This window comes from Montipora capricornis, chromosome 1 (assembly GCF_036669925.1).
Source record: "Montipora capricornis isolate CH-2021 chromosome 1, ASM3666992v2, whole genome shotgun sequence".
NCBI lineage: Eukaryota > Metazoa > Cnidaria > Anthozoa > Scleractinia > Acroporidae > Montipora > Montipora capricornis.
In genome coordinates, this window is record NC_090883.1 from 11541509 (window position 1) to 11569008 (window position 27500).

Consider the following 27500-nt stretch of genomic DNA (forward strand, 5'->3'; position numbering starts at 1 on the left):
TATCTACTTAAAGTGTGATTCCAAACTCATTCTTCAGATATTCGACATGAACAACACCAACACTGCACTTCACATCCTCTGGCACTACTAAGGCCTTTCCTACAAATGCAGGCCCGACGGCTTTTATGCAGAGGACCCGGCAATGGTAATGTGCATTGCTTGCTCGAGATGGCACCCGTTCAGTCCCATCTGGTGCACGGTACGGTTTCCTTTCCTGTCTGGCCACGCAAAGGTCGAAGGGTGGAGGCTGGATCTCCCCCCCCCCCCCCCGCGTCCACGAATTGACGTTCGACAGCCTTGGCATATTTGTATTCTGTTTGTAACTTTCTTTAAAGAAAATGGCTCGTTGTTGGGAGGACAGCTTGGAGAAGGGACCTGTTGTGACCCGTAGTTTTTTTCGTGACGTGATCAACAGGGAGTCGCTCAGGTCTCACACGTGAGCTACTTAGTCCTCCTTTCTTCCCAGGATTGGTGGGCATTTCTGTCCGTGCGAGAGAACTAAGGTTTCCGCGTTTCCTCTGTACCTTGCTGCTCTTATACCAGTGCAAAAATAGTGACAATTTACCAGCTGACTGCGCTGCTCTAACACGTGAGAACACACGGCTAAGCCATTCCATTGTGGACAGCTTTTGTCACAGCGATACTCTCCCTCTGCCTTTCCAGGGGTTACAAAATGCGGTCGGTCCTGAGATCTACGACTGGCAACCATCCGTGCGTCTGGTGAGCAGCCTGGAGCACTGACTACTTGCCCTGGGGTCTGCAAGAGCCATTCAGCCTTTTCCCACATGGCCTCGACTGTCGTCAGGTATTGTCACAAACGCGAAAGTTAACTCTTCTGAAGCGGAATTCAAGCCTTCGCCGCTGTACATACAACTCTTCAACTTCGCTTTGAACTTGATCTGTTACATGGTTGCCTCCTAGTGCTATATCTGCAAGAAGTAAAAGCCCATTGTCTGCTGTGATGTCACTGGTTATGATTCCTGTCGTTGCTTCTTTTGTAACTGGTGCACTTGGATTTGCACGAACGCTACATTTCGTAAGGCAAACGTCGGAAGACAAGACCATGTCGAGATAGGACTCCCTCTCCACAGCATCCATTTGCAACCGAATTTCCTCGGTCAGTTCAAGATATTGTAGGCGGTCATGCAGGCGGTAAGGCCCTCTGTTTATAACCGCCCATTGTACGTTTCGTCGTTGACGCTCGGACATTTGTCTGGCCTTCACTACGAATTCAGGTAACTTGTACTCACGGTGCTCCGTTTCGTCAGTAAGCATGCTATTAATGCATTCCACACGATTGGTAGTAAAGTGCACGTCACCAAAACCAGCTTTCTCTCGCACTGGCTTCAGAACGTGCCTTTTGACGACATCAGTTTTGTATCGCAGAAACCAGTAGTGAAACTCCACTCCTTTCTGCCCGGCTCGTCTCTCCCATGCATACACCTTTAAGCTGATCGAGTCGGACGTAGAACTCCTCTTCGTCATCTGCATCTATGATGCCTTGCTCCAGTCGAGTTCCCACCTGCTGTCCAAATATATCTGCACAAATCTCTTTTCTAGAGGACTCTGGGACTCCCGTGGCAATCATTTTGTCAGTAAGGTTGCGCCGTAAATGACTCGCACAAAATAGTACAACCAAAAAGAGACACCTCTCCCTGAAAGCTGAAGAGATGGCAATTTCACCGTCTGTTCCAATAGCCCGGAGGTTCTTTAGTTTTGGCTGAGCATCAACCAAGTAGTCGACAAGTACTTTGAACGAAGTAGTTTCTTTCTTCTGATGTACCAAGAGCGGCCCTACCATTACGGGGTGCTTACCGCTTTGCCTGTTCACTAACAAAAGGTGCTCATATTGGGTGGCTATAACACTGAAGGGGCCCAAGTCAAATGTTGGATCTATCTGCAAAACACAGAAATGCCTGGGATTTGTGCAGAACTTTACAAGATCCATTAGTTGCCAATCAAAGCTAAGGACGGCTGAGGGCTCAGGATCAGCTATCACTTGACGAACGTATGCAGTTCCTTTAATTTTATCTTCCTCCTTGCACTGAAGCACGAGAGCAAAATACGGATCTGATACAGCACCTTCTTTTCTTTGTTGCTTCATGTTGTATGCCTGTTTTTCGTTTCGTGGCAATGCAGAAGAACGCTCTACGCCAAATATGCCCCCAGCGTCTTCAGCTAATTTGTCTACTGCCTGTCTTGGCTTAGAATAAGTTTGTTCCTCCTTTAAGGCATTAACAACACTCTTTTTTGTTCTTTTGTAGGGTTTTGAATTGCGATCCTTGCATTTACCATGGCTTTCTACACGGAAGGGATGCTCTTTTCCGTCATATTGATATTCCATGCATTAGTGTAAGTGGCAATCGCTTCCCGGAATGATCTTAAAATAGATAAAAATAAAGCGTTCGTCATAGCATACACTAGAAACACTAACAATACCACAGAATGATGTTTTTTTAAGTGGAGACGTCAGTGAGAGGTTTTTTTTAACTAGCTAACCCTCGTTTCATCCCTTACTCTACAACATCGACCACTTTCACTTCAAATAATTTGGAACAATATTTGTAATTAGCGCTTGTTCGTATAGTTTTTGCAATCGATTTATGTATATATATTCTGAATGGAATTTCTTTACTTCTTAAGTAGATTAAGACATGTTAGCTTTTTTTAAGGCTTTCCTCTTCATCGCGATTTGAGCCATCCGTAAGGAGAAACAAAAAAGCACATACTCAAGGAATAACAATTCCCGGCAACACATGTTAATTACAAAAAAAGACCTATCCCTTATTGCGTACATTAGTTAATTATTAAAAATAAATAAAGTCACCATGTAGTGTAACAGTATCATGTATGGGCACTTATACGTTGCTGTTTCATACCTTTCATGAAGGTAATTGTCCTTCTGAACTGGGGGAAACGTTTGTTGACATAATAGATCCGGTGCACAACAAGCCATGGTTTCTGCAAAGCATGTTCATCGACGATTCCGCCTCTACCAGCCCTAGTGAATTCCTTTTTATCCTCGCCACTTTGTTCAAAGTAGAAAAATGGCTGGCCATTATTCAACCACACACCGCAGTCGTCTGCCAGGAGGTCCTCCTCAACAGCTTGGTTTGTTGTGTCGACAATGAAGGCCCGATTATGTCTTGCACTTCTTGGCGGATTAGTACATGTAAAATTCTTCTTTGGGGGTTTAAGGAAAAGATCAGACACCGCTTGGGAGATCTGATTTACCCTTTCTTTTTGCGTAGTTTCTCGTCTTGACTTCAAAACCTTGAAGACTTTATATTCCTTATAGCCTCCATAATAGTCAGGCTCAGGTTCTACATCACTTTCATTGCAAGACGGAAAGATATTTCTTATCATAATTCTTATGACCAATCAAAAAATACAGCATGAATAACAAGAGAAATAAGTAAGCTTAAGATAACAGGGAAACGCAAGTTAGATTTGGCAAAGATATGATACTTGGACTCTTTCACATTGATTAATAATAACAGTGAGATATCTACCACAGAGAGCTACCTTAAGAGTCTTAAATTGGAATCGTTTAACGGTTCCGAATCATTTATGCTGAGATAGGAATGTTACAGTTGATATACGCCACTAGCTAAATTGCTGCATGAACTGATGCAACATTTCCATCTCTACCGCCAAGTAATGAGAGTCTGTGACAACGAGGCTTGTACCTTGCTGTGGAGACAAAAACCACTTCTTCAAAGTCCGTAAGATCAATTTTGAATTTAAGATACATTAAAAATGAGTGAGATTGAAAAGTTACTACAAAGTGATTGTTTCGCTGAACTGTCAGTTTTAATTATTTATGGCAAAGTTGCACGAGCGCGCTATTTCAGTCTACCAGTTTTTGTGACCGCGCACTCCTTTTAATCACTCACTGAAAAACTATGTCCCCATTACCCTTTGATGTCCAAACCTGCCGAAACCGGCCAGACTTAGTATTTTACTCTGTCTAACGCCAGACGATTTTACTTGTCGATGGGGAACCCCTGGGAGTCAATGGGTTCATCGCTCGCTGAAAACTATGTCCTCATTAAATTTCAAACGCATTAGTTTTTTTCGCGCAAGCCACTTCGGATAAAGTCGTATAGAAGCGTGAGTTTTTTTCAGTTGAGTGCGTGTGACTCATCACAGCTGACCAGTTGCTAAATCATGTACAGTTGTAACTTTTTTTTTCACCAAGTGTTGACTCAGGAACTGTTTGCGTAATACGGATGCAGTCATGAAAGTACTGGAGTGTGTAGTCAATTTTACCTTCGTTTCTTGAAATCTTTCTATTCATTTCCACATTTGTAAAGCCGAGTATTAATGGACCTTTGACTTTCTATTTGAGATGGAATGTAATTTTCCCGGGGGAAAGGGGCGGGTGGAAGTGGCATACGAAAAGGGCGGGGATGCTCGTTCTCTTGGATAGGGATGTACATTTCGGATTAACCCATATGTAACCGTGAAGGTCTAGTTTAGGGTTGCACGCTAACAAATTTGAAAATATATAATCACTATGTTTTAAGTATGGTCTCTTTTAGGGATCAACGAAGCCTGGGCCACGCCCGGATTGGTCTCCTTTACGGGTTTAATTCAAAATTTCCTATGAGCACCCCCGCTGACCATGACTTGTATCTAATTACGTGAAGTTTCACAGTGGTCAACTCCAAGACGATAAACCAAGTGGATAGCAATTATTAAATTCTCAATGTAAACTCGGCGTACAAAGCCTATCTTTTCAGTAATTTTCTTAACATTCGGTTTAAAAGAGCACAGCTTCAGAAATTTGAGACCTTATTTAGCCAATCGGTCTGTTGAAAAACGCTTTCATTTCCTGCCATTTTCAATCTTAACTCAAAAATCGTGTTTTCTTGTGGATTTTTATCTACACGACATTGAAGATGATCTAGAATTGAATCTTATTACAACGTACCAGTTCCGTGACGCCCTATAGCTATGAACTGAACTATGAAGCAAAAGTCCGCTGCGTTTCCTCACTCTCTGTGGTGAATGCTCTATGGTCCATTATGCTTATTCGATCTGTCAACGGTGCTGTACGTGACCCAAAAGTCTGTCTTTTTTCTTCGACCATTAACGTTGCAGTCTGGCAAATGTTCTATCAACTGAAGTATGAAGCAAACGTCCGCCGTGTTTCCTCACTCCTCACGATCCGTCAAAAGTCTGTCTTGTTTCCTCGACCATTAACGTTGCAGTCTGTGGTGAACGCTCTATCAACTGAACTATGAAGCAAAAGTCCGCCGGGTTTCCTCACTCTCGTGGTGAATGCTCTATGGTCCATTTTGTTTATTCGATCCGTCAACGGTGCTGTACGTGACCCAAACGTCTGTCCTGTTTCCTCTACCGTTAACGTTGCAATCTGTGGTGAATGCTCTATCAACTGAACTATGAAACAAACGTCCGCCGGGTTTCCTCAATCTCCGTGGTGAATGCTCTATGGTCCATTATGTTTATTCGATCCGTCAAAAGTCTGTCTTGTTTCCTCGACCATTAACGTTGCAGTCTGTGGTGAACGCTCTATCAACTGAACTATGAAGCAAAAGTCCGCCGGGTTTCCTCACTCTCTTGGTGAATGCTCTATGGTCCATTAAGTTTATTCGATCCGTCAACGGTGCTGTAGGTGACCCAAAAGTCTGTCCTGTTTCCTCTACCATTAACGTTGCATTCTGTGGTGAACGCTCTATCAACTGAACTATGAAGCAAAAGTCCGCCGCGTTTCCTCACTCTCTGTGGTGAATGCTCTATGCTCCACTCTGTTTATTCGATCAGTCAACAGTGCTGCATTTGGTATTAAATATTCAATCAACTGAACTACGGAAGAAACAGTAAACTCGACAGCCCTGCCCTTTCCACATTTTCCACATTACACACATCAAGCCTGCCCGCAAGCTCTTCTGTGGTTGCACAAGATGCAGATCAACGCTCCATTTTGTCTTTGGGTATAGCATGAGCTGGGATAGCCAATCCTTGGTGATTGCAGAACTACAATATAAAAACTGTTACCCGAGTCAAGAACACTCTCACAGATGCGTGCCACTACACAAATCTACCACAAACTTTTTCCCCGTCAGCGTTACAGTGCTTTGACGTAGCGATTGGGCCCGGTTGTGTCTTACTTGAGAAACACAATCGCTAAACTGTTACACATTCAAAATCAGAACAAAAAAGATTGAATATGCAAGAAACGTTACATGATATCGTTGGCTGCAATTATAACCTGATATCCTTAATACAAGACATTCATATAAATACATATATTTTTTTAATCAAAAAAAGTAGCATAGGCAAAAGCAGATTCCAACAGTCAAAAATTGCTCATTTTCGTGATTCCGATGGGTTAATTGCTGATTCCGACCCTACTGCTTATAGCAAAAATTGAAAATTCCGACAAGGGTAAGTTGACCGAACTGAAATGGGGGGGGGGGGGGGGGGGGGGGGTGCAGATAAAAAATGGAACGACCCAATTTGATAGTTCACCGTATTCGAAGGCATAGTTCAGACTGCTATCAACTGCCAACTTTCCAAACAAGGGCCAAAAAGCTAGGTAAAACTCGACTGTTAAACTATCGTTCCCAGGAGATCAGGAGCTCCTGGGAGATTTATTCTTTAGGAAGGTCTGCAATTGTCTGCAATACGGTGTAACATTCCTCATATCCAAGGGTACCCTCGCAAACATTCCTCTTCTCCTCCGCTAAATATTGAGCATCGGTGAGATCATTTATAAAAAGAGGAAATAGTCTTTCGTCCATCTAAGTCAGGGTCAAGTGTGACATTAAAATCATCCCCGACAATAATTGGGTAATTCTTGTCAGTTTTAGCAGCTTTCAAAATTTCTGATATTTTCTTTAACTTACATGTTTTTCACTGAAAGGCATGGCAGAGGACTGGGATTAGTTGCGCATGCGCCTTCTGATTGAAGTGATGTCACCACTTAATCTTGTACCCAGATCTCCCTCGGACATAGTGACAGAGTGAGAGCTAGGTACGAGAGTAGTCGTCACTTTAAAGATCCGTAGTGCTCGTGACTGAAAAGCTTCCTTATAGCAAACATTGCCTTTCTGGATTGTTCAAAAAGTGGATAACGCGTCGGATAACGCTATCCACCGGATAGTGAATAACTATCCAGCGGATAAATAGTCTCCTTCGCCAGCCTTTATTTGGGCGTCACGCAACGCTAGCCCCACGTTGCGTGACGCCCAAATAACGGCTGGGAATTATATTTCCCTAACAACCAGTGGATTTGTCCAGTGCATAGACCTTATTCATAAATGGCGGTCACATTTATAATTCTTTTCTCCAAGTGCAAATTAGCCTACCAAGCCTCATTTTAGAGCAAGAATTCTTTTCAATTCATTGTATGGTATCGAGGCTTGGTAGGCTAATTTGCACTTGGACAAAAGAATTATAAATGTCACCGCCATTATGAATAAGGTCTATTGCGCTACAACTGGGGCTGCAGTTAAAACTTGTTTCCGGTCATGTGATTTGTCTGGAGAACGCCTTGCGAAGTCTGCGGAGGACGAGCTCCTGGCAAAACGCCGTTGACGGTGAGCGAGTAAAGTTAGAAAGTCGAATGCCCACGACTACATTACGTACAACGTACACCTGCGTACACGTACCTCAAAGTTTCTGTTTTGGTGAAAAATATGACGGCAGAGAAATGTACCAATAGTCAAATCATTATCTCAGATGTATTTTTTTCAGTTATACAAAGGGCGAAAAAATACAGTATTAACACCCAAGTAGTCAGGTTAAGTTGGTCTTGGTTTGTGTTTGCAACAAAGAAGCTAAGCTAGACATCGTCATGGTCTCTTTCAGGCAGGGTACTCTTTCTCTCCTTCTTTTTCTGTCTAACGGCGGGTCTAGTTTTCTTCTGTCCAAGATTGAAGTTCTTTGATTTTCCTAGCTTTATCCGAGTCTTGTTTTTTTGCTATCACACCCTTGTCTTGCCACTCACTATGCAGGGAAGAGGAACGGGATACAAACAGTCAACGACCAACAATCATAAGAAGTGATGGAAGAATTTGTCAAAGTGTTCGTGTATGGTACCTTAAAAAGAGGATTTGCAAATCATTACCTTTTACAAAATAACTTGGATGGAGTTTCTAGATTTGTGACAAAAGGTCATACAAAGGAAGCATTTCCACTTGTTGTTGGAACAGATGGATATATTCCTTTCATGCTCCCTTTGAAAGGTCAGGGAAAGGTATGCAAAACTTACTTTTCACATTAACCGTAATTTAAGAGTTCAAATTTATGGAAAAAATTTCATTGTTTGTGTAACATTATCTTCAAAAATGTTTTGCAAGCAATTCAATCAATTAATGTGTTTTACTTATTATGCGCGGATCAACTTAAAACTTCAACATCCCCTCCCCCCCCCCTCCCTGAGCAAAGCCCGGGAATTTGAACTTTTGAAGATTGGATTGTTCAAATTCCCGCCCCCTCGAGCCAAAATCGTGTTCAAATGCCTACCCTATCGTCAGATTTGTCTGTCATACCCTACTAAAGAACAATCTGTCAGCTCCTGACCTTTTTTGTAAGCAAATCGCTCACAAATGCCACATCTCTTCCTTTAAACTCTTCCATCTCATCCAAACACTTGTTTTATAGATGTTAGCGACTTCGGCGCCCGCAAAAAAAAATCATTTGAAACCTGACACTTCCGGTTCAATTTTTTTCCCCCACCCTACGCAAGCAAAGGTCAAAGGGGGGGGGGGATGTTGAACTTTTGATTTGATGGGTGCATTACCACCATCCAATTCACCTCCGTTAGCTACATAGGTATTGTCAGTAACTTTACTTCACCTTGTGCAATTTGTATTTATGCCTTTTAAAAGAAATTAAATGCAGTGGCAATAAAAGCATTTTTATTTTCCTGGAAAACAAAAATGTGGGATTTACGCACCCATGTTTTCATAAAATAAATTGTTTGCCAAGAGTCACTCAACTTCATTTTGTAAGACTTCAGAGAAACAAAAATAAACAACTACGGGTAAGCATCAATTTTCAAAAAATTTCAAAATCAAACATTTGAAACCAATTATTTTACAATATTCATGGAAAAATTGAAATTTGGATGCCAATTTTTTGATTTGATCAGCGAGTGTTTATCAATGGTTCTTACTTCCAGTAATGGAAGTTTAATACTTAGAGAATGAACTACAACAAGTTCAATCAGGAAGTCTTAAAATACTTCGACCTGCCCTGGCTGCCCACAAGAAGGAATAATATGACTCTATGGCAGATGAAACTCACCCATGCTTAAAGTTCATATCAGCTCCCATGTTAACCACAATTACCGATTGAGAAAAGGAAGTGATCTAAGCTGATAGACATAACAATTCATTGATACCTGAAGAGTAATTGCCCAACTGAACAGCTAATGTAATGGTGGATTATAGATACGTTTGTGATATATGAAGGTTTTTAATATTTTGTACATAATTTTTAAATTGCCTTCTTACTTTTTGTAATCCATATCGTATAATCCTATGCTGAAGATTTGGAAAATAAAGTTATTATTAGTAAGAGGGAAAATCAAAAAGAGCAAGACTGATTGAACTGTGAAACAACATAGTACATAAAGCCAATAGTTCAAAAGGCACTACCTTTTTTCAGCAGAGTTTTTACAAGCAATGAATGTGGTTTGCAGAAACATAATATTGTCATGCGTCATGTGATGCAATACTCTATAAGGAATTTAACAGACTGATATGATATAATAACAGAAAGGTAAAAACAGAAATTATTTAACCCATTGACTTCTGGGAGTGAGATTTAATGCTAACACCAGACAATTTACTCATCAAATGCGGGCATCCAAGGACACCAGGGAAGTCAATGGGTTAATGATGAAGAAAATATATAGGAAAAGGTTGGATTACATTTTCATCTTTATTATTATTAAGACCTAAAGGTTCAAGGGTTTTTGCTATGTTTATGAGGTATGTTTGAAACTAGATATTCAATTGTTAATTCATTTTCTTGGAAATTGAATATCAAAGTTTTATTTTTGTTCATCAAATTCGTAGAAAAATGGTTGGCACTCAATTATACACATTATATTCCTAACAAAATTGCGTGGTACTGTAAGTTGGTCCCTTCTTGAGGGAAAAGCCTTGCTGGCCAGGTATGAGAAAACCATTTCTGAGTTTATTGTTTGGACTCATTTTTCAAATGGGTAAGACACTAAAAGCCTAGCTATGCTCTCACCCTGAAAGAGCCTCACAGTGAAACAGGCAGGTAAAGTACATGCAAATAAGCAGTGAAGCCCTATCACTACAACTGTGATATTGGGTTTGAGAGGAGCTTTCTTCATAATTATGGATCTGAAACTCTTGTTAGACAGGCTACATGAGATTCTTGTTATTTTGCTACTTGTTTCAACGCCGGTCATAAGAGTTACTTGTTTTAGCAGATGCATTTCAGTTACTGGTTTGTTAAGTCTGCTATGAGCCTAGTGGCCCATCAGGCCTGTGCTTATCTCTGGTTACTGCAGCATGAAGCGGCTAGGAGTATTTCTATTCCCCCCTGGATGAGATGCTAGTTCATCGCAGGGTTACCCCCATTTATACACCTGGTTGAAGAGAAGCACTGTGAGAGTGAAATGTCTTGCCCAATAAATGACCCGGCCAGGGGTCGAACTTGGCCCACTTGATCCATAGTTTAACACGCTAACTGTTAGGCCTGACTGCACCTCCCAGTCATAAAAGGATGTATATTTATAAGAATCAGAAACCCATAAGGGTTGAAACGTGTAACACGCGTTCACAGCTTCCGAATATTCAGTGCGAACTGATTGGTTGAATGTTTCAGTGCTAAGTACCATATTTGGAAACCCCTCGCTCTTGTTGTTCCAAATATGGTACTTAGCAAATTGAATATTCAGACGCTTGTTTCCCAGCACACAAGGGGCCGTTACACGTTTCAACCCTTATGGGTTTCTGTAAAAGTGTAATGGTTCCACTTGTGTTATCATCATACACCCAACATTTTTTAAAATAGGTTAACTGCCTACAACACTTCAGGGGTTGGGTAGTTGAAAGACTCCCTGTGTCCTGTTTGCTGGTACTCCTCAGCCCAGTTTGTTAATACAGTAAAATTAATAATATTGTGTTAAGTAAAATAATGACAAAAATAACCTATCTTTTCTCCCTTTTTTTCCTTCCAAGCAAGTTTATGGTGAAATATATGAAGTTGACAGCACTGTTCTTTACTCACTGGATGAATTAGAAGACCACCCTACATGGTACAAGCGTACACCATGTGAAATAATATCAACTGAGAAGGCACCAGGAATTGAAGCTGGAGATACAGTATCATGCTCTGCTTACTTTTTAGTAGACTTCACCAAGAAATTTCTGATGCTGGACTTTCTTAGTGAATATACACAAGAATATCACCTAAAAACATATGCTGAGACAAGCAGGAGAGACAAGTATTGTGATTTTAAAGGCCAGTCTCAAGACAAATGAGAATAAAACATATTTTTGTTGGAAAATTTACCATTCTTCTGGGTTCTATTGTGGGTAAATGCTGTTATTTACATGTTACCAAAAATTAATGTTGTTTTCCTACTGTACACTGGAGAGCATTAAAAGGATTCCAAACCTCAGAGCAAATGACAAATCCATTGGGATATTTGGTTTGAATCTCTTGAACTTTGTCAGTGACATCAGTGACATAGAATATTATCGAGACCACACAGTTTCAATGTCATGTGGTCCAAGGAGAGTGAAATAAATGAGCAGTAGGTCCGTTCTCACATCTACAATGGAAAGACTGCCAACGCAGCCTTGATGCCTGGGTTAAAGAACATCGCAATTCCAGGAAACTTTGTGGGTTTTTGTGCATTGCCAAGCAATGGGACATAATATCATCTCTTGCAACATTAAGGTCTTAATCAATGAAGATGACACCATCAAATGCCACATTAAGGAAGTCATTTCCAAAACACCTAAGTTCCTGAATAAGGAGGAGCTTATCAATGTTATAATTCTCTCAGGATTATGCAACAAAAAAGTTACTTGATCTCTATTACTAACATCAATGATGAAATTGAAAGGATTCAAACCAAATGTGCAAATGTCATTTGCCCTTAGTTCTGGAATTATTTAAATACTAAAATTTGCAAATTGCTTCTGATATTTCAAAATTAAGAGGAAAGCTAAAGATTCTTTAATATGTAAAAGTAGAGCACAACATGTAACTTATGACTTGTACTGTTCCTCAAGAGAAACTTTGAAGCTATACCATTTATCCACATGTTAGCTTCATCACCTTTACTATGGTCGTTTTCAGTTGTACATAATAATGATAACTTTTTATAATTAGTAAAACCTTGGATTGTCCCTCAAGCTTAATGCTTTTGTGCAAGGAACAAAAGACCTGTTAATATCAGAAGACCAGATTTCATCTCAAACATTAAATTAGAAATTACTTGTAGCTTATGACTTGAATAAAAGAGGTAGGACGTAAGAAGTCTTAAGTCTGTTTGATATCAACACCCCAGTGAGTCATGGGACCATGTTTTAACAGTAATTACTGAAACGTATCGGAAAGCATAATAATAACATGAGGAATGTGGTCCATTTTTATAGAACGTTTTTACCTCATCTGTCTATTTTTAGTTTTACCACTCTTTCTTCAGGAATCATACCTTCAAAAAATAAAAAACACTTCTCGCTATTCCAACATATCAACACAGCATTTCTAGGATTTACAACCACACTCATACCAAACTTAGCAAGGACACTATCAAATAATCTGAAAGGCTCAATATGGTGTCAGAAAATGGGTGGCTAAAAATAATGTCTTTAAATCTCCCAGTTATCTGGTCAGGTGTGCACAACATTTTGGTACCCAAGATCTCTCATACCAGGAAGATCACTACTTCCAATTGTTTCCTCTCTACCCTCACTTGATGGGATCACAATTGAATACATGAAATAGGACTAGTTGTTAATGACATTATCAGTGATTTAGGTGTACAGATCTGAGCACATTTTTCATTTCAAGCCCTTTGTTCCAACCAGAGCATGAATTTTTGGACCTGATGGTTTGACATATTTCTACTATGATCTGTACGGAGAGCCAGGCCGAGAACCACTTTTTGTACTTGAAACATAACTATAAATAGCTTTTTCCAGAAGTTCAGCTCTCCTCATCTCTTCCTCTTGCATTGTTCTTATGTCATTTTCTTTAGCCCTCATCTTTTCATTCAGTTGTTCTAATTGGTTATCTTTCATAATCATGGCTTCTTTGTGCTTCCTAGTCATTTCAGATATCTTGTCCTCCAGATCTGCAATTTTATCTCTGAGGTCTGCCTGTGTCTTTCTTTCTGCATCAAGTTCAAGTCGTGAGCGACTGACTTCACTTTTGAAGTCTGCATCCCTGAGTTCTAATTGCTGTTTAAGACTGTCCACTTGCCTTTTAAAGACCTCATTATCTCTGTTAATAGTGTTAAGCTGTGATTGCAATTCTGCAATTTGTGCCAACTGTTTAGTGTTCAGTAGTTGCAGTTCATTCTGTGATGCTTGCACTTGTGAAATGTGTTCATCATATTGCCTTGACCTTGCAATTTCTTCTTGTTTCAATCTTGTCTTGGTGTTACGCAGCTCTTCTTCAGATGTCAATCTCAGGGAAACTAACTGAGTTCTTAAATTACTCACTTCCTCCTCAAAAGAGTTTCTTTCTTCTTCCAGTTTTTTCACTTTGCCCTTTGTGGTTTCTCGATATTCAAGAGCTTTCTTTTGCAGCTGATTTAACTCTTTTTGCAACTTGTTTTCAGTGTCTAACAACTCTGCCTGGAATTTTAGATCACTTGCTTTTCCTTTCTCTACAAACTGCTGTTCCATTCTAACCATATCTTCTTCTAAAGAGCAAATTTTGTTCTCTAAGCCTTTATTCTTTCTCTGAAGGGCACTGACAGTTTGCTCTAGTTCCTGATTTCTCTCAAGGATTTCATTCACTTTCTTTCTATGTTGTTGTTCGATGTTTACCATTCTTTGTCTTTCCTCTTGCAGCTCTGTTGTCAGATTATTGACCACAACCTTTTGCTCTGAAAACGTTTTTCTAGAGGTAAGTAATTCAGATTCTGTAGTTGAGAGCTTAGTTGATAATGCATCAAATGCTGATTTGCGATCATCCAAAGCCACCTTTAGCTGGTGAATCTGAATCTGTGTGCTTCTACTGAGCTGTTCCTGATTGGATCGTTGTTGATTTATTTCTTCCTTTAAACTTGAGACCTGTAATAAGACACAGCAGAGTTTTCAAATGGTTCAATGACACATTAAGATTTGAAGTTGTTTTTCAATTGAAAAAAACAAACCAAGCAATGTGGGCTGCAATGCCTCCAGGAGACCTTGAAACCCCAATGAAACCTGTGTTTCAGAGGATTTGAGTTTTTATGACAGTTCTAATATTATTTTATCCAAGTATGGCTGCTTCAGCCTAAATTACTGTACATTGTACATGACTGTATGAAAGGAATGGCAGCAGTTTTAGAAGATTATACCATGAAACAGTCACATGCATATTCCAAAATCTACAATAGACTGTTTTCCCATTCCCATAAACCAATACATTTTGCGGGGTTCTAATTTACACAAAACTAATACGTCAAGTTATTTACTCTTTGGACTGTATCATGCTTCAGTAAACTGGATATCCATTGTTTTAATGTGGACATAGTTTTTGAGTGAATCTAGCTGTTGTTAACCCTTTCACTCCTGTGGGGTTCCCCATTGACGAGTAAAATCGTCTGGCGTTAGACAGAGTAAAATCGTCTGGCGTTAGATAGAGTAAAATCTATAAGTGTCACTCTTGGGAGTAAAAGGGTTAATGGGGACATAGTTTTTGAGTGAATCTAGCTGTTGTTAACCCTTTCACTCCTGTGGGGTTCCCCATTGACCACCTTGTACCATTGTCTAGACTCCGTCCCCTACAGTACAAATCAATGTTGACCCCAACTAACGTTTGGACATTCTACAGGCAATTTATTTATTTTTATTTCTTATTTAGTCACTTTCACCGAAACAGGCTGTGGTGGGGGTTGCACAACAGAGCGAGGCTCCAAATTAAGTGTGCCCTTTTACCCTCCCAACCATGGTATAGCACAGAAGACAGACCACAACACCGGGAACTACATGCCCTACTCTTTTCAACAAGTGTGTGGGTTCTTTTACATCCCACAGGATTATGGACATTGAAGGGTTGTGAGACGGGGCCTACAGTTTATCGTCCTTATCCGAGAAGACTAGAGAGTCTAACCATTTGCAGATGTAATTACAAAGGCAGCACTTTCTCCTCAGTTATTTAAAGACCCTGAGTGTTGGTCCGGCCGGAGTTGAACTGACAACCTCCCGCATGACAGCCCAGTGTTCAACCAACTGAGCCACCGGTGCGCGGTTAATGAAAGAGGAGGGGGAGGATAAAATTAATATAAAGCCATTTCAAGCAACAATTAGTTTGTTTTGAGACTAACCACTATTATCTCATATTGAACATTTTTTAGGAAGACATTTTGAACAAAATCTGTGGCAACCATTAAGCACAAACCTGAAGGTCCTGGACGAAATTAATGATTTAGACATTCAAATTATCTATGTTGAAGTGTCTTGAAGCTCCAACTTCAACTACTTAATACAACACATGTAGCTTCCATGTACCTCCAAACGTTTGCTCTCATGCACCATTTCCAATTCTCTCGTTAATGCTTCAGTTTTGATCCTGTGTTCTTCAAATGTTACCTGTCTGTCACTATTCTGCTGGATGGCAATAGACAATGCCTGGATGATATCTTGAGGAATGTTATTACCTAAAAGGGAAAAACATCTTGCTCTTAAGAAGTTATGGCCAATAGCTCCAATTGGGCTCAGTAAAGGAATTAACTTTTCCATGCTTATACTACTGCTCTTCAGTCTGGTGTAACACTCTACCCGTAATGTACAAAAATTACAACTCATCCAGAACTTTGTGACTCGGACATAGAATGATATCATTCTCACATTCACTCCCTTGGGTGGTTGGTTGGCCACATCTCAGATATGCTCTAAGGTGACTGCGCAATGCAGTTATGAGCTATGCTGTCAGTCGATATTTGACTCTACAGTTACGTGATGCAGCTCAAGTCAAAGACCCACAATTCACCCTTGCTCACCATAGAGTCTCCAGTAGCTCAGTGGTTAGAGCATTCGACTAGATCACCGAGGGTCATGGGTTCGAATCCCATCTGGGGCTTGGATTTTTCCAAGTTCCCAATGGTTTCTACATTTCATTGCAAGAAATTTGAACACATAACTCCATCACTCAAAAACTTGGGGTGACTCCTGCCCAAAAAAGCAGCTTTATCTCTGCGATGCTATCTTTGCATTTAAGTGTATGATGGGCTGACTGCCCTGACTTAACTGGCATCACAGTTTGTAACTAGAGGACAGATATCTGACCACATAACAAGAAACTCCCACCACTGCTGGTCAGAGGACATTTCAGTGTACAGGATGGTAAACTTATGGAATTCATTAGATAAAGATTTAAAACTGTGCATTAGGTTAAGTAAACTTTAAGAAAAATCTTAAAGCAAAGATGCTAGAAGAGTTTTTAAAACAAGAATAGTCTTACACTTTGTATTTTTATTGTATTTTTTATCATCACTGAAAAATCCATTTTGGGAGTGTACAACAAAGTTTCATTCAATTTCATTCATTTATGCTTGGATCATGTTACCTGTGCACTACAATTAGATATGAGCCCCCCCAAATGAAGTATGGAAGGGCATTTAAAAAGTTGATCGGCTGAGACATTTTGCTTTGGCGCATTCACTCTGGAGTATGAGGTGTATGTTTTGGCATTAGTTGTCACTACTTCATAAAAGAACACTGTTATTTATCAAGAACAATTCTTTTCTTTTAATTTGCTTGTGACAAGAAAGTACTCCATCTTTAAATTTTATTGAGACTATGATCTCAGTTAAATTCTTCAGTTAACCACCTTTTATGAGATGTTTTTGAAACTTGACATTTTTCCCAACATTTTCCTTGACCACACTGCATCTTTTGAGAAATGGTACCCTGGGGCTACCTTGGGTACCAGGAATACCATCAAGAGGTAAGAGTGCAGGCCTTTCACAAAATATCCCCAGCTTTGATTGCCAGATGTGGCTTCATATGTGAGTCTAGGAGTCTAGTTTTTCTGGTTCTCTGGTTTTCCTCTCAAAAAAAAATTGATTTAAATGAGCTTCAATTTGATACATGTAATAGTAACTGTTGGTTTGCAGTACCTGAATGTTAATACACCACTTGACAGTGCTTGACTGCATAACATTCTTGACACAACAGTGCATTGCCTTTGTTTTACTTGGCCTTCCTAAACTAGTCGTGAGTGACACACAATGTCCCAATGGATTAGTAGTAGGTTCTCCTTTCATTAAGGGAGAACCAGATAACAACGTACACAGGGTCATTTTACCCAATTCCAGTGACCCTTTGTTAATAGAAAAACACATGGAGGGTATTGACTCATTTACATTTTCATCTACCCAAAACATCCCATTTCCACATTTCATTTTCTTTTTTTTGTAAATTGCCACAGCAAGGTCCTACAGCCAGGTAAACTGTGTTTGACAACAATGCCTTGCTAGGAAACAGAGTTGTCGTAGGTAAACTGACAAGTGACTGTCAAAAAGGTTTTGTCATGGTAAATTGTGTTTGCACAATACAGTTACTAGTAAAAGTTATTGTGTTCCTCAGCCAGGACCTATAGGCCTTAGTACAAAAAGTACCTGTCCCCAGAGGTTTTTTTTTCCCTTTCTTCTTCTTGGATGAAAATTTTAAAACCTTTGGTTTCAGTCTCTGCTAATCTCATTTCCATGCAGACGCCAAACATGCGGACGCCAAACATGCAGATGCCAAACATGCTATCACCAACTCATCAGCCACAAATGTAACAAATATCCCAGTGCCTTCCCCTTGCTTGTTTCAATCGTGCCAACCAATAAAACTGAATAGCGTGAATATTAAAATATCTACCAATCACAATCGACAGTCATAAACTGGACGGTAAACATTACATGGAAGTCTCTTTGTGGGGACGAAAACCAGAGGTTTTTCTTCTCTCACTGATTTGCTGTTTGTTGTCACCATTTCAGGACTAAATTTCATCCGAGAAGAAGAAGAAAGAAAAACCTCTGAGACCAGGGAATACAAAAGGATGATTATGATGGAAACACTGAAATAACACTGGGGCTACTTAATTACAGGATAATATTAATAATTCGTTGAACATCGCTCAGCACTGGGTTAATTTTTTCACCTGTCAATTCCAATCCTATGAGCCCTTTGTTGTACTTCAAAGCTTCTAACAGCTCCCTTCCTCCCAGAAGACCGATATTATTCCATCTCAAATCTAAGCCTCTCAAAGAGTGATTCTTTTTTAATGCTACAGCAAGTTGACTCGCCCCTTCATGTGAAACCTGATTGTTTCTCAAATCAAGAAACAGTAAACTTTGATTGACAGCTAATCCCTCGGAAACAGCTCTCATTCCATTGTCCCACAATCCAAGCGAATTCCATTCAACAAGAAGACTGCGAACACTAGAGTTTTTCTTGAGAAATTGGCCTAACATTTCAGCAGCACCAGAACGAATATTGTTGCCCTTCAAATTCAATCTTTTGATAGACTGGTTTTCCATTAATCCTCGTAAAAGGATTTTGCTCGCTTCCTCGCTCAGCAAACAGTCACAAAGATTGAGTTCTTCAAAGTACAGGTCATCTGTGAGAGCCGTAGCCAGCGCATTGCAATCATCTGGAGTCAAGTTATAACCGGAAAGTTCCAACTTGGTCATTCCTTCTGAACTCAAACTGGACACTTCTCCGCCCTCTAAATAGCTTTGAATGTGATTTGAAACAGCTTCCAAAGGGTAACTATGTTGTTCTCTACAAATTCTAACATAGCGTTTATAAAATTCTTCCATCTTGCAGCCGTGCTTTGTAAATATTTTCCTTTATACTCTTAGCACTGACCATGAAAACAAAGGAAACTGACGCTTACAATAAGTGGCAACGGCAGGCAATGCGTAAACGTTGTCAAGTATGGTACACGCAGGTGTCCTGGGATACAGGAAAAAACCGTAAAGTAGGAAAGGAACGCTCAGTAAAATAAAAGCAAGTAAAGAAAATCTTCGGACGCCTGTTTCATATAATTCGGAAGATCCCATATGATTCGAAAGGGGCGAAAGATCGGTATTTTTCATTTTTCTGCACCACTTTTGTCACAGTCTACTGCACACAACATTCCTGGCTGTCATAGAAACAAGCCAAATGTTTACAATTGTTCTTTTTGCCTTTTGGATAGTTCAGCAAAGCCATCTAATTAAATTTTTCCTATGATGTCCAAAACAGTTCAGAGCACGTTGCTTTGAGCTATAATCCACATCTTAAATCGAACCAAAGGGTATGAGAGGGCATTCAATTGATCGAACATTCAACAAGTGTTATGCCGGCGGCTCGAGAAAACAGTATTTCACGGGAAAGCTCGAACGCTTCAATCCTTTCGAGAAGCGAATCCTTGCCGTTCAGTTTCCGATCGCAGATAGAGTTCAGTGCCAAACAAGACCTACTTCGTTCCCGCAGCGAATGTTCCTTGGACTCAAAGCGCGCAAGAGATAAGAGGATCCAAGAGAAAGAATCAATGAATAGAACTGCATGGGACATTCGACCTCCTAACTTTACATTTCAAATCTACCAGCCAAAACCACCCAAAAGAAACAGCAGATATGCAATGCTGCAAGGCTACAACGAAGACGAGTGGATCAAAAAATTGAAGGAAAAGCGAAGACAGAGAGTTCAATTTGAACATATTCCGTTACCAAAAATTCTACAGCCTCCAGAATCGAATAATCCACCGTTCATTTCACAGTTCCGCGTTCTGGACCCACATGCAGCCAAAATAGTATTCATTAAGAGTGGTATTCTTAAAAGGGAACCTTATGCAACACCAGGACCCCATGCATTCAGAGGAGACGACTTCCGACCGGTGAGTGATCAATTGATAATAATAGTAATAATAATAGGATTGACGATCGATACAGCGTTACCTGATGATTTAAGAAATAATCTCTAAAATTAAACGTAATCTGCAGGCTGCAGTTTCACTGTCTTTTTTTTCACGTACAGAATTTTGTTAAATATTTAAGACATACACAATTTAGATTAAGGAAGTTCAAAATAGCTTATCTTTTTCACACAATTAAACACATTCTGTTCTTAGATAAAGTTCGGGTCATATTGACGAGTTCACGCTCTTGAGTGCATCATGGGTAATCAGGGAAATTGCACGGTACGACTTTGTCGCATCCGACAACGGCTGACGACAAGCCCACGACATGATTTACGATTGTTGTGTACGTCAGAAAAAATGTCGTAGCATTTTAAAACATGTTTTAAAACGCTGCGACAATCGTAAGTCATGTCGTGGGCCTGTCGTGAGCTTGTCGCATGCGACAAAATCGTATCGTGTAAATCGGCCCTAAGGCTAAGGGCCGATTTACACGGTACGACTTTGTCGCATCCGACAACGGCTGACGACAGGCCCACGACATGATTTACGATTGTTGTGTACGTCAGAAAAAATGTCGTAGCACTTTAAAACATGTTTTAAAACGCTGCGGCAATCGCAAGTCATGTCGTAGGCCTGTCGTGAGCCTGTCGCGTGTCGCGTGTGACAAAATCGTATCGTGTAAATCGGCCCTAAGGAAGTTCAAAACGATGAAAAGTATTCATGATATGCAATTTTGGGTTTTTTATTTTCCAAAACAGAAGATATGCGCTCAAAGGTGGGGCAGAATAAATTTGGAGAGAATGGCTATTGCAGAAATTATTTTATTAGGGCCGATTTACACGGTACGACTTTGTCGCATGCGACAACGGCTTACGACAGGCCCACGACATGATTTACGATAGTTGTGTACGTCAGAAAAAATGTCGTAGCATTTTAAAACATGTTTTAAAACGCTGCGACAATCGTAAGTCATTGCGTAGGCCTGTCGTGAGATTGTCGTATGCGAAAAAATCTTATCTTGTAAATCGGCCCTTAAAAAGAGTTTCTGCCATACATTTCCTGTAATGCGCCGATCAAATCGAAACTTCAACATCCCCCTTCCGGGCAAACCCCGGGCATTTGACTATCTTCTGTGCCCGGGGAGAGGTGGAATTTGACCTGTGACTGCGTGTGGTGGGGAAAATTGCACCGGAAGTGTCAGGTTTCAAATCGTTCAGTGTAAAACGCAGACTGCAGACCAGGGGTATAATGCAGACTTAGGTTATAACCTTAGGCCTAATGGCTTTCAGGGCTTTTTCAACAGTTAAATTATAACCTCAGTCTGCATTTTACACTGACCGGTTTCAAATGATTTATTTTTTCGGGTGCCAAAGTCACTAACAGCTATAAAACACATGTTTGGACGAGATGCAAGAGTTTAAAGGAAGAGATGTAGCATGTGTGAGCGATTGGCTTACAAAAAAACCATTTTGGCCCGAGGGGGTAGGAATTTGAACGATCCAATCTTGAAAAGTTCAAATACCCGGGGGGATGTTGAAGTTTCGAGTTGATCAGCGCATAAGAACAAAATTACAGAGAATGTATGGAAACAAAAAAAGCAACATTTATGAATTTCCAAAGAACGGATACCAAGTCTATTTCATCGCAGTTGTGAACATGAACTTATTTGTTTGGTTTATGAAGGCAAAAGTCTATAAAAATAGAATCATGAACAGTATATTTTGCTTTGAATTTCCATACAAACCTTTGAATTTCCCACCATGTTGCCCTGATTACCCATCATGCACTCAAGAGCGTGAACTCATGCATAGATTTTCTTTAAAAATACCATTACCATGGCAACGATATGAGACATTTCTTTGAGCCTTAAAATCAACATGGTATTGTCTTATGTTGAAAAAAATGGGATTGTGAAATCTTCCCATACAGCATTACCTGATAATGTTAGAAAATAATAATCTCTAAAATATTTTTACAAATTCAACAAAATCTGTATGCCAGTTTAGAGGCCCTGACAGGGTAAATTCTGACGAGCGACATGGCCCAAAAAGTAGCGACAGCACATAAAATGAAATTCCGACAAAAGACATCCTTTCCCAGCAAAATTCCGACAGTGACGTCAAGGCCGAGAATGAGCCGATTAAACCCTAGCTACAAGCAAGCTACAAGCTACACGGGACACCCCCTGTCAGGGCCTCAGTTTAACAGAAAAATCAGTTCTAAATTTCTCACCCAAAGAATTTTGTTAAATTTCAAGACATACCGTTTTAATCAAATTAAGTTCACAATTGCAAAAAATTAAAACAATTTACTGTCCGGAAGCATATATTACGAGTGAAGTACCAAACTCAGGAAAAATGAGGGGGTTACAAAATCAGCATTTGCCCATGCAAACACTTGCTCATTTGAGTCAACATGCGTGTGAAACTACAGGCCAACACAAACAGATTTAAGTGACCACCGAACTGTTTGTGCAAAATTTTGGTAGTTTTCCTGAATAGGAGATGTATGTTTGTTTACTCCATCTATGTAAGAATTACAAATTAATGTAGAAGAAAAGTGAGCGAAATCAGCAGTAAAGTTTTTCTTTTATCTCTGAACACCCATTATTAAGATACTAATCTTAATTAATACTTAAGATAAAAAATACAACATCAGTTATATAGGAGAGAAGAACCATCTAATTTACATCAATAATTAATTTTATGATTATTATACAGTACAATATACAGTACAATGACTTTCTTTTGCTTCAAATTTAATCCATTCACCCCTAAACCGGCCAGACTTAGTATTTTCCTCTGTCTAACAGCCAGATGATTTTACTCGCCAGTGGGGAACCCCCAGGAGTCAATGCGTTAAAGATAGCAAAAATTGCTAATATCTGCAAAGAAAACAAGTTGACAGAGTAACATGGTTAAACTACAAATAAAATAAATTGATTAATAGATTATAATTATATTGTAAATGTAATAAGATAATAACAATGAATATAAAAGATATCTATATACAGCATTAAGATGAGATGCCTTAAGTTTAAGGAGAGTTTTTGAGACTATAAGAATTGATTGCACAAGGAGCAGCAGAGTTTGTCAAATTCTTGATGTAAATTAGATGGTTCTCTTCTTCTGAACATACCCATACCTAAACCCCCGCCCCCCCTAGCTCTTCCCGAGGGACAGGCCTTCTTGAGGTTTCCAAAGTTGAAGTTTGAATTGGATTTTGTGGCTAGTCAATTTGGGCAATTTTAGTATAATTATGGTTCCCAAGAGTTCCAATGACAGCTGCTAGGAATCACTTCCTCCTCACGAGAAATACAAATACTCTTTTATTTCCCATTTTAGACCCAGGTGGTATATGTTGCCTATCTCCTTCCTCTCATTTTCAGCAACTTAGATGTTTGCCACATTCATGATTAGTTCAGAATGTTCCATTATCTTTTCTGTTTGCATCTTCATATCCCAAATAATTTCAACCTTTTCATTCTCACATATGAACCTTGTGTGGCATATGCATTATGTTTACACCACTTCTCCATGTGTCCCAGGTCGATCATGACTGTTGCTTAAGCTGCCGTGGAAAAAAACCTAAGCTCTTTTGTGTTGCATAAATGTTTTACTTTCTCTTCCCAACAAGTTCCAAATATTTTTGGCCCTAAAATCTGTATATTTCCTCAGGAACAACACGTGTTTTTACTCTTCCAGTTGTTTTCTCTGCTTTTCAAGACGTCTTTCCAAGTTTTTCTCATATCAATATGAAAAATTATAAAAGGAAAGAAAAGGAACAGCTTTATTTAATTTGTCTTAAAGTCTTAAACACTGGAGCACTAATTTAATTTGGGAACACTAGTACTGTAAACTGAAATCAACAAATTAACGCAAATGTTGGTTTTTGAGGAGGGGAAAAAACCAGAGAACCTAGAGAAATACCTCTTGGAGCAGATTAGAGAACCAACAAAGTCAACCCACATGTGACACCCAGTCTGGGAATCAAACCTGGGCCATATTGGTGGGAGCTGGCAAGTGCTCTCACTACTGTGACGCCGCCCTGCATCACACTAACATCCTTGACATTTTGTCATTGTACTCCATTTGTGTCTCTTATATTTCCAAATCAACATTTCATTAATAACGTCTGTAATTTTACCCTGTTTGCTAGTAATCTTTTGTTTCCAACGTCCCTCAGAACTTTCTCTATCCAATGACTTTCTTCATAGTGCTTGGGTTCTTACTCCCGTTTCCCCTTTCAAAGGTTTCTTGGTGCCTGACGGCTTCTAGTATACTATCACCACCTCTTTCAATACCTTCTTTGGATTCAAACAATCTCTTCCACTTACCGGTATTTTCAAATAGTCACCTGTTTTGATATTGTTCTGTATTACCTTCATTTTATCATTATTATAATTATCATTATAATCATTGTTCTCGCTCTGCATTTTTTGCTGGCGATAAAGATGTCAGCTGCTCAGAAGTCAGAACCTGTGAACTGAGGTGACACTGTCAAATTTTAAGAATTTGCAGAGAATAAGGCAGTTGCAAGAAGCAGTGACTTTCACAAAATGTTCTGATGTTAACCACCATTTCTTTTAAATAAATACAGTTTTCAATTTTCAATTTGCTTACTGACTATTCTAAGTACACAGATGCCTGTTGTTATGATCATGATAATTTTACTCAATTTTCCACTCAGTACAGGTTGTTCCTAAGTGCAGTTCATATAGGAGATCCACAATAGGCACCAACCAGTCCTCTCTGCCCATATACCATTAGCATATGAGAAATATTTGCAAGCTAAGTTTGTGGAGGCCATAAACTCTTGTACTGTCTCTTGCAGGCTGAACTGCTACAAAACTCTGTGTCAATGGCTAGAACTTCATAGTGCATTGGTCAACGTTCTTTTCACATTTCCTGTCATATTGGCATATTATTATAATATTGTTTTTATTGTGATAGCATCATTGTCCTTTTTATTGTTAATACTTTCTGGAGAGTCGAGGGAGACAAATGAACTCTAATGTAGTGGGTAACTATTCATTTTCAAGGTCTATTCAGTGAACAAATCTTTTTGAGCAAAATAAATTAATGTACAGCTTGAACATCAATTTTCTTTTAGCTGGAGAATCCAAAGAAATATGGTTTGCCAGAATTCATTACCAGCCATGAACATGATCCAGGAAATCTGAAGTTCCATTCTAGGAACTTGAATGTATTGTATGATGGTAAGTATTGCTTTTTTTCTACAGTGTTACAGTCTCATTTAAATTAATTTACTTTATGTTGTGTTTGGGAAATAAACAATGCAAACAAGGCAGTTTTGGATTCTCGCAATCGAAAGAATGCATTAGTAATAATATTATTTATTATGGTTCCTTTGGTTTCCCCACTTTTACTTAGAATGTACCAGTAACCCTCTATAAAATTATGTACGACAGAGAGGCCTCTGCAGACATGTCTTCAGGGAACTTTAATGTGCATTTTGGGCAATGTGACTACCCTGTGCTGGTCATTTTATGTGGTCATTTGTGGGTTAGGGGTTCTCTCATCAGGTTTTTCCTTCAGTGGCTGTATACAGCTAAACTTAATTATAAACTACAGTACACATCCGCATATAAGAACGCTTTTTTCAGGTTTACGGCTGATCGTGTTCTTATTTGAGGGGTGCTTAGTGAGAAATCAGTCTGAAAGTGTTCTTAAAATGTTTTAAAATTGGGTTCAGAGATACTTCAAATTATACATTACTAGAGGTTTAATTAACATACAATGCTGTTTTGTAATAGATTTTATAGTTTGTAATGGTCCTGAACACCATAGTACTTTGATATAAGTTACTGTATTGTATTGTTTCCTCATCCTAATACCCTTTCCCTTTGTATTAAGAACATGTATTATATATCAGGCTGAATTAATTGTTCTTATCTATATGGTGGTCTACTTAACAGTGTCGGCTGACTGTTGGTAATGAATCGGTAATATGGGAGCCATTGTTCACTATTGCCGAGAGTAGTGCCTAGCAGGTGATTATTAATCAGCACATTTCTCAGAACACCTCATGCACAAGCCATTCATGTACTTCACTGGTAGTCCAGCTTAAAAGTCATTGCATGGGATTGAGGTGCAGCCCTCAGTATCCGAGCCAGGGGCTCATGAATAAAACGTACATGTATGACAAAAACAGAAATAAAAAATAAGACTAAATAGATAATATCAATAACACAATTAAATAGAAGTTTCATACATGAAATTATAAACAATAATTGTTATCTAACTATAGTAAATTAGATGCATGTAATATTTAGTTACAAATATATACAAATCAATTAGCCTAAAATTATCACATAAACATTTAAAAATTTATGATTGGCAATAATTACATAAACAGCTATATATAGCTAGTCCTTAAATTAATAAAGATTAATAGACTCCAAATTTTTATGAAATACACTTAAATTGGGTGACTGTTTAACATCATTATGTACTAGGTGGCTTAATGTTCCATAGGTGAGCAATCTTATAAGACTAGTAAAAGAATTATAGAAATACTGGTTGTTATAGGAGGGCTGAAGAAGGTTACCACCACCTCCCCTTGAGTTATGTGAAACACGGAACTTAAAGAAATCAGAAATGTAACTACAGTCTGTGACAAAATTTGTTGGAACAGTACACGACTATACCGGTCTGAAGCTTTCGCAGCTCACTCTCCCCTCACAATGTTGTTGTAACGCAGGTTTTTGAGCCCATTTACCAAAACAACATTGTGGAAGGGCAAGGTATTGTAAAGTGTTTCAACAATTTTGTCGAAGACTGTAGGCCCATTTCTCTTAACACATTTTATACCATAATGAAAGTGATTGTTCATATCTTCTAAATTCCAAAGAATTAATTCCTGCTATGGACAATATAGAGTTGTAATCTAAGTCGTTTCAGACATTTATAAGAATTTTCAAGGCATAGTGATTAGCAGCTTCAAGTTTGTTAGCTAGGGTTTTGTTTATTCGTAATAAAAGTGGACTGTAGTATTCCAGATGGGCTGAAATATAACAGGGTAAAAAATGAAATCAAAGCAGTTCATCTTAATGAAATTAAGGACCAAACAAAATGCTATATTAGACAATTAAGTCAGCCGTATGGAGAGAAACCAGTCTGAGATTTAACTTTTATCTTTTTTTTTCTTTTAGCATACAAAGATCAGGAATTTCTGAATTCCAAGGATGGTTACAGAAAACAGATGCTAACATATCGAGAACAAGATCCAAGTTGGGAATCTTCGCTCATTTTACCAAAAGGGGTATATGTTGGAGCTTAATTGCTACGTAAAACTTGAGTCATTCATTTCAAGGTTTATATCACAAGAAAATTTGATTAACTCCTTTGCAGCCTTTTATCTTTTCTTAAATCTACAAAAAACTAAAGCGTCTGCCACTG

At 39.1% G+C, this 27500-nt stretch overlaps 3 protein-coding genes across 3 annotated transcripts in view; 2 read left to right on the forward strand and 1 right to left on the reverse strand.

The window, feature by feature from the left end:
* The first annotated feature begins 7431 nt into the window (after nucleotides 1-7431).
* Nucleotides 7432-12501, forward strand: LOC138053046 (putative gamma-glutamylcyclotransferase CG2811). Its single transcript, XM_068899759.1, has 3 exons — nucleotides 7432-7568; nucleotides 7986-8227; nucleotides 11196-12501. The coding sequence occupies exons 2-3, from the start codon at nucleotides 8036-8038 to the stop codon at nucleotides 11496-11498; spliced, it is 495 nt and encodes a 164-aa protein (XP_068755860.1). The 5' UTR covers nucleotides 7432-7568; nucleotides 7986-8035; the 3' UTR covers nucleotides 11499-12501.
* Nucleotides 11488-19118, reverse strand: LOC138052753 (leucine-rich repeat-containing protein 45-like). The gene is made up of 3 exons (XM_068899357.1): nucleotides 18334-19118; nucleotides 15693-15841; nucleotides 11488-14270 (listed from the first exon to the last, which is right to left on the reverse strand). The coding sequence occupies exons 1-3, from the start codon at nucleotides 18992-18994 to the stop codon at nucleotides 13098-13100; spliced, it is 1983 nt and encodes a 660-aa protein (XP_068755458.1). The 5' UTR covers nucleotides 18995-19118; the 3' UTR covers nucleotides 11488-13097.
* Nucleotides 19119-19350: 232 nt separating this feature from the next.
* LOC138052976 (putative uncharacterized protein C7orf78) overlaps nucleotides 19351-27500 on the forward strand; it is a 10798-nt gene continuing 2648 nt past the window's right edge. Inside the window, exons 1-3 of the mRNA XM_068899654.1 lie at nucleotides 19351-20055; nucleotides 25192-25297; nucleotides 27254-27363. Of these exons, the coding sequence (XP_068755755.1) occupies nucleotides 19516-20055; nucleotides 25192-25297; nucleotides 27254-27363 (756 nt within the window). The 5' untranslated portion in view covers nucleotides 19351-19515. The remainder of the gene's footprint in view (nucleotides 20056-25191; nucleotides 25298-27253; nucleotides 27364-27500) is intronic.